The sequence below is a fragment of the Punica granatum genome, chromosome 6 (genome assembly GCF_007655135.1).
Source record: "Punica granatum isolate Tunisia-2019 chromosome 6, ASM765513v2, whole genome shotgun sequence".
NCBI classification, from domain to species: Eukaryota; Viridiplantae; Streptophyta; class Magnoliopsida; order Myrtales; family Lythraceae; genus Punica; species Punica granatum.
In genome coordinates, this window is record NC_045132.1 from 14,507,530 (window position 1) to 14,513,666 (window position 6,137).

General features: G+C 37.6%; 1 protein-coding gene across 1 annotated transcript; it reads left to right on the forward strand.

Moving 5' to 3' along the window:
• The first annotated feature begins 4,463 nt into the window (after nt 1-4,463).
• Nucleotides 4,464-5,675, forward strand: LOC116210483 (protein FANTASTIC FOUR 1-like). Its single transcript, XM_031544359.1, has one exon. It carries the CDS (start codon nt 4,648-4,650, stop codon nt 5,620-5,622), a length of 975 nt encoding a protein of 324 aa, XP_031400219.1. The 5' UTR covers nt 4,464-4,647; the 3' UTR covers nt 5,623-5,675.
• Nucleotides 5,676-6,137: the final 462 nt, after the last annotated feature.

Genomic DNA, 6,137 nt, shown 5'->3' on the forward strand with positions numbered 1-6,137 from the left:
TTGGGGTAAGAAGATTTGGTCACCGCCCTCTCATTTTCCAACTGCCCTAATGGCTGAGGGCTGCTTCTGTCTGCCCACTAACATCAGAATTGCAGGCACGAACCAATTAGAAATGGTGTTATCAATCAGGAGACTTGCAACTTGCAAGTGGGTTATGTCAGTGTTTAACGCAATTCAGATGCTTTGTGCTGATATTGTTTTTTCTTTTCTTCCTTTCATTTTTTTGTATTCGGTCGATTGAGTAAAAAAGCTTTTCAGGTGGTAGACCATGTCAAAAACTAGCCTTGGGTATGAATGTATTGCTTGTTATTTGCTCAATTATGAGGAAAATTATTTTTCCTTTTTCAGTTAAAGGGGAGGCCTTGAATCTGATAGAGGGAAACGGAAACAAATGACCATAAAATTTTTTACCTGTAATAATCAGACCTTGAACTTCCTCAATTCTAAATTGACGGTGAGTGACCACTCCATATTCCTCCTTAGAAAAAGGTATGACTTTTTCGGTGGAAAGAAAAAGGTATGACTTTTTCGGTGGAAAGAAAAGGTATGATTTAATATAAATGAGTGGGAGATATTATAAGTCATTATTGATTAACTAATAACTCCGTGAAAATTTTGAAGCACAAATTAGTTCCGTGATTTTTTTTAGTCTAAGTTTACCGAGTTAGACTCGAGTTTCATAATTTTAAGGTTAATTTTTTGTTAGTGATATATATTTTTTAATCCTCTTTTCATAAACTTTAGGAGTTGATTGTGTGCTGGTGAGTTTGGGTCTTTTGAAGAAGCATTACTTTATTATTTCTTTTCCTGGGTCTTCCTTTTTGTGAATCTGGGGCAGTTGAGACTGGAAGGAATTTTTGTTAATTGCGTATCAATCAGAATCCATGGTTGGAACAATATATATATATATTTATATAAATATATATCAAAGTCTCCAAAAATGCATGTTGTCAATAGTTATTAAAAGTTTACCAGATTATTATCTTGTGCGTTACACAAATTTATTCTAAGTATTATTGAGTAACTCCATTGCTTATTATAATTGAGTTAAAATGTCTCACTAATATAATCCTATTAAAATAAAGGGTAAATTACACTGGTGGTTCAAAAAGTTTTACTAATATATCAAGTTGGTCCAAAAAGTTTTTTTTTTGCTACTTGATGGTACAAAATGTTTCAAAATTGTAACATGATAGTACAAACCGTTATCTCGCCATTGACGTCGTCATCTCACCGTTGACATGGATGGACCTTTAAGTTAATTAAAGAAATATTTTATACCATTATGTTACATCTGTAAAATATTTTATACCATTATATTACATCTGTAAAATGTTTTATACCATTATGTTACATCTGTAAAATATTTTGGACCATTAAGTGACAACTTCAAAAGAGTTTGAACTATCATGTAACGTTCCATCAACTTCTAAAAACATATCAGAGCCACATGTCGGCCACGTCAGCTTCGCTTGACGGTGTCAATGGTGAGATAACGGTTTGTACTATCATGTTACATTTTTGAAACATTTTGTACCATCAAATAGCAAAAAAAACTTTTTGGACCAACTTGATACATTAGTGAAACTTTTTGGACCACCAGTGTAATTACCCCTAAAATAAATTAATAGCTTTCACAAAATGAAAAAATAATTATTAGATTCTCAAATTTTTTAAATTTATATTTTACTGCATTTTTATAAGTCACAATATTTTCTAAGAAATTAAAAATGTATATATTATGAAAATTTTAAAACTTATCTTATATTTTGAGGCTAATTCTTTCCTTTAATTTACCGATTTCCATATATTTTATTGTAATTTCATAACATTTGCAATCTCATCAAAAATAATACTGTAAGATTGTATTTATTATTTTTAAGCATATCTTATAATCATTCTTTATTTTGTAATTTTTTAGGTGTAATTGTTTTAGATCTTTTAACATATTCATTAAAATGCCATGATTTCTACGAATTGATTATAACTTATTTCTTTTCTTTTAAGTATTTTTATTATCATCTTTCATGTTTGACTTTTCTTTTTAATTTTCTTTTGTTCTAGTTTTATTTTAGTTCATTTGTTAAAAGTTTAATTATAGATTAATTGTCATTTGTTTTTTTCTTGTTAAATATATATGTGGATATATAATACAAATTTGAACGAATTTTATCTGTAAAAATTAAAGTAATTTTTTTAGCACATTAGGACTAGTTAAGTAAGTTTTGTATAATTTTTACTTCCGAAAATAAAAATTCTGTTTTTTTCTTGTTATAGATGTGTGTGTGTGTGTGTGTGTGTGTGTGTGTGTGTGTGTGTGAGTCTGATATATAATATAAATTCTTAAGCAACTTTCTAATTTGGAAAATCAAAGTAATTTTCTTTTCGTATTTTTTTCCAAGTCCACGACCACAGAAAAGCAATGACCATCAAACTTAATAAAGCAATCATTATCACGACCTGATTGACGAACCGAAGTAAGATTATTATGGGCATAGGTCAGGAACGTAACATACAGGAGATAGACTCAAAAGGACGAGACTGAGTCCATAAAGCAGAAGCACCAACATGTGTAATACATAGTAAAGTACCATCACCTACTGAAACCTTAGTGAACGCTAAACGGGAGATGGGTTACAGAGATTACCAATGTCATCGGTCATATGAGCAGAGGCACCACCGTCGAGATACCAAGTAGCAACAGGAGCTTATCTAACTTGTAGGGTTGAGAATGTATCCGCAACTTCTGAGGCCGTATAAGCATGGTTGAATCGTTGCCAGCATTGCTTGGCTGTATGGTCAGGAATATCACAAATTTGGCAAGTAGGCTAGGTGGTCGAGCAACAAGAAGATCTGATTGACGGAACGACGGAGTGTACTGCTTCTGATCACCCTGACCACATCAGACGGGCTGTTGAGAGAAAGAGGAGGCAGATTGGCCATAATTTGAACCACGAACAAAGCCACGATCACCTCCGGAGGCCATGAACAATGCTGGAGCCGTGTCGCGGATTAAAATTGTTGGATCGACCTCATCCACTACCACGACCTGTGTGGGAGAACCGCCTGCATGAGCAGTAAAAGCATGAGAAGTCGAGTCTTCAGGGGAGTCATGCAAATGGCGAAGCCTTTGTTCCCGATGAAGAAGTCGAGTGATGGTAGTGACAAAGGATTCGTACTCCGCCAGGCAAGCCATTAAGATTATGACATAGTTGATGAACCGAAATAAGATTACCGGCTAGGTCAGGAACGTAGTATACAGGAGATATATACGGTCAAAAGATGAGATTTGAGTATTTAAAGCACAAGCACCAACATGTGTAATATGCAGTAAAGTACCATCACACTTTTTGTTTCCATCAACTACTTGTTTTTCTTTTTTCCTTCTAGTTTCCGATGCAATTACAGTGTGTTCGGTGGATTGTTATATTCGCTCGATATCATCTTGATTCTGACCATGAGATACTTTCAATTGATTTTAAGCTCCTATATTATTGGTAAAATTCACCAATAAAAAATATAATTGATCAACTGCCTCTTTTTTCCTTTCTCCTAAATAGTTTACCGATTATATCACATTTCACTTTTTGTCTCTCAATTTGGGTACATAATAACGAATGAATTCAGACCGTCACTTTTTGAGGCTTTTTTTTTGTACCACGTTTTTAGTCTATATTTGTACGAGGATGTTATTTTCTTACATACTGCAGAATCATTAACACAACCAGTATTTTTCTTGTCTTTCTCTTAATAAAATAGAAATTCCCAGTCATCCCTTTTTTTCTTTTGGTTTTTAACATAGATAGACACGGGATTTATTCAAAATCCTAGATTTAACACGTAATTTAAGAAATTATACCAAAAGATACGTGTTTTAAATTTTGTCTCCATTTTAGCATGGCCTCTTATCTCCACAAAAAATCCACGTTAAATGCTTACGTGATATGCTTGTTGGCCCACCGTTGCACATGTGGAATCCTGCCACATATACATTTAACGTTTAAGTTCTTAAACAACGTGTTAAATTTGGGATGTTGAGCAAATCACATGTCTATTCATGTTAAGAAGTCTTTTCTTTTCTCAATGTACATCTTGTTATTTAGAAATCCAATTGAATCCGATTAATTTAGTTCGACCCAGATCGATCCATTAGGGAATAAATTTTTTTTCAGCATGGATTTTATCAATTTATAAAATTCGAATTAGAAATATTATTTAAAGGGAACATGGATGACCATCCATTTTACATTAATAGTCATCCCCCCTGCTCATTTATTTATTTATTTTCATAAGGAGTCCAATATTTGGGCAATATGTGGTAGTGTAAAAACTGTTTCAATTCTAGTGGGTATCAAAAGCTCTCATCGTCAACGCTATGAAAGCGGACGAGGCTCCAACCCGATCCCCATTCATCTCCCCAACTATAAATTCATCCCCACCCCCTTCCTCTTCACTCTCATCATGTTCACTCCTTTCCTTTCCTCACTTCATAATCCAATAACACTTCTATTCCACAAGACTGCTACTTATTGTCATTTTTTCGGCCTAAGTTTTCTTTGTGGACCGGATATATTTCCGTCTCGTTTTGGCTCTAGAAAATCCGACGGCCTTGCAGCATTTAATTAATAGGACGTTGTGGATAAGAGCATGATGTCGTCGAGCGTGTGCCAAGGGTTGCAATCATGCCTTGAGCCAAGGCTGGTGGAGCCGCTCACTCTTCACCTCAAATTGGCTCCCCTGAAACCGAGCTGTTCTCGGACTCTTGGGCTGATGTCCCAAAGCTATGGGCTGGCAACCGAGCCTGAACCCGAAATTACCAAGAAAATTATCACCGCCAACACCCTTGAGCCATCAACTGTCAAAACTGTTATTTACCGCAAAAACTCCGACCCAGTAATGGGGTGGAGCTCCCCCGCGTTGAATGCCGACAGCATGAAGGAAGCTGTCATCGGAGGCGACAGGGACGGGGCGTACGTCCACCCGCTCATGAAGTGCTCCTGCTCGGTGGCACTCAGCCAGAAGAGCCTGGAGATGTGCACGGAGAGCTTGGGCAGCGAGAGCGGGAGTAGCAACGTCAGCAGCGCTGACATCAGCATTGCTTCGATTGCCCCCGAAGAAATCAAGAAGCCCTTGATGGAGCAGCAGCCGAGGAAGTTGCTCGATGCGAGGAGACTGAGCTGCAGCAGGAGCTTCCCGCCGCCGCTGACATCAATCAGCGGGTCGACGGGAGTCCAGATTAGGCCACACAGGGGGGATGGGCGACTGGTCTTGGAGGCGGTGACGGTGTCCCTTCGGCAGAAGTTGTTCCACATGGAGCGGAGCGAGGGCCGCCTAAGGCTGAGGCTGTGGAAAGACGATGAAGACTGCGACCTCCGGACAATGGAAACACAGGAGGAAGAACAAGAAGAGATAGAGGAGGAAGAACAAGAAGAGATAGGGGATCAAGAGGCAGAGGAGGTGGAGGACAGGAATAAGGGGAAATGCGGGAATGTTAGGGGTGAGATTGGGAATTCCGAGAAGTTGGCCGGCAGCGGATGGCCAAGCAGATGCAAGGAAGGTGGCCACGGGCGGCCTGACAAAGGACTGCTCCGCCCTCTAGAGCCATTCCTGGCCGCTATTTAGAATGTATAATCAATTGATACGGGAACTCTATGTAACAGAATACACTTCCCCCACTCTCTCTCTCGCAAACGGCTTCATTCATCAATTTCTTGCTGATTGTCCGTATCGAACATTATCTCCATAATTCTACACTCTGGACCATGATACCAGCCCTTACCTCAGTCTCTATTACAGCTTAGAGACCCCCTATTTGTCCCTCTCTCTCTCTCTCTCTCTCTCTAATATGTTAGAGGCTTAAGAATGTTATTGGGCATGGTTCAGAGAGAGCATATCTGATTGAATGAAAAGCTTTGTTATCTCCTCTGGAGGAAAAAAAACAATTAAAAATGATCAATTGTTATTGCCATCTTAAGCTTTCGATAACTCCTTATTTTTGCAAAGGCTTAATCACCTAAAAAAGCACGATCTTCGCACTTTTTTCTAAGTATAGCACGATCTTTAGAAAATAGTATAAAAAAGCACGATCTTTGCATTTTTTTTCCTAAATATAGCACGGCTTTTGGATAGTAGTATAG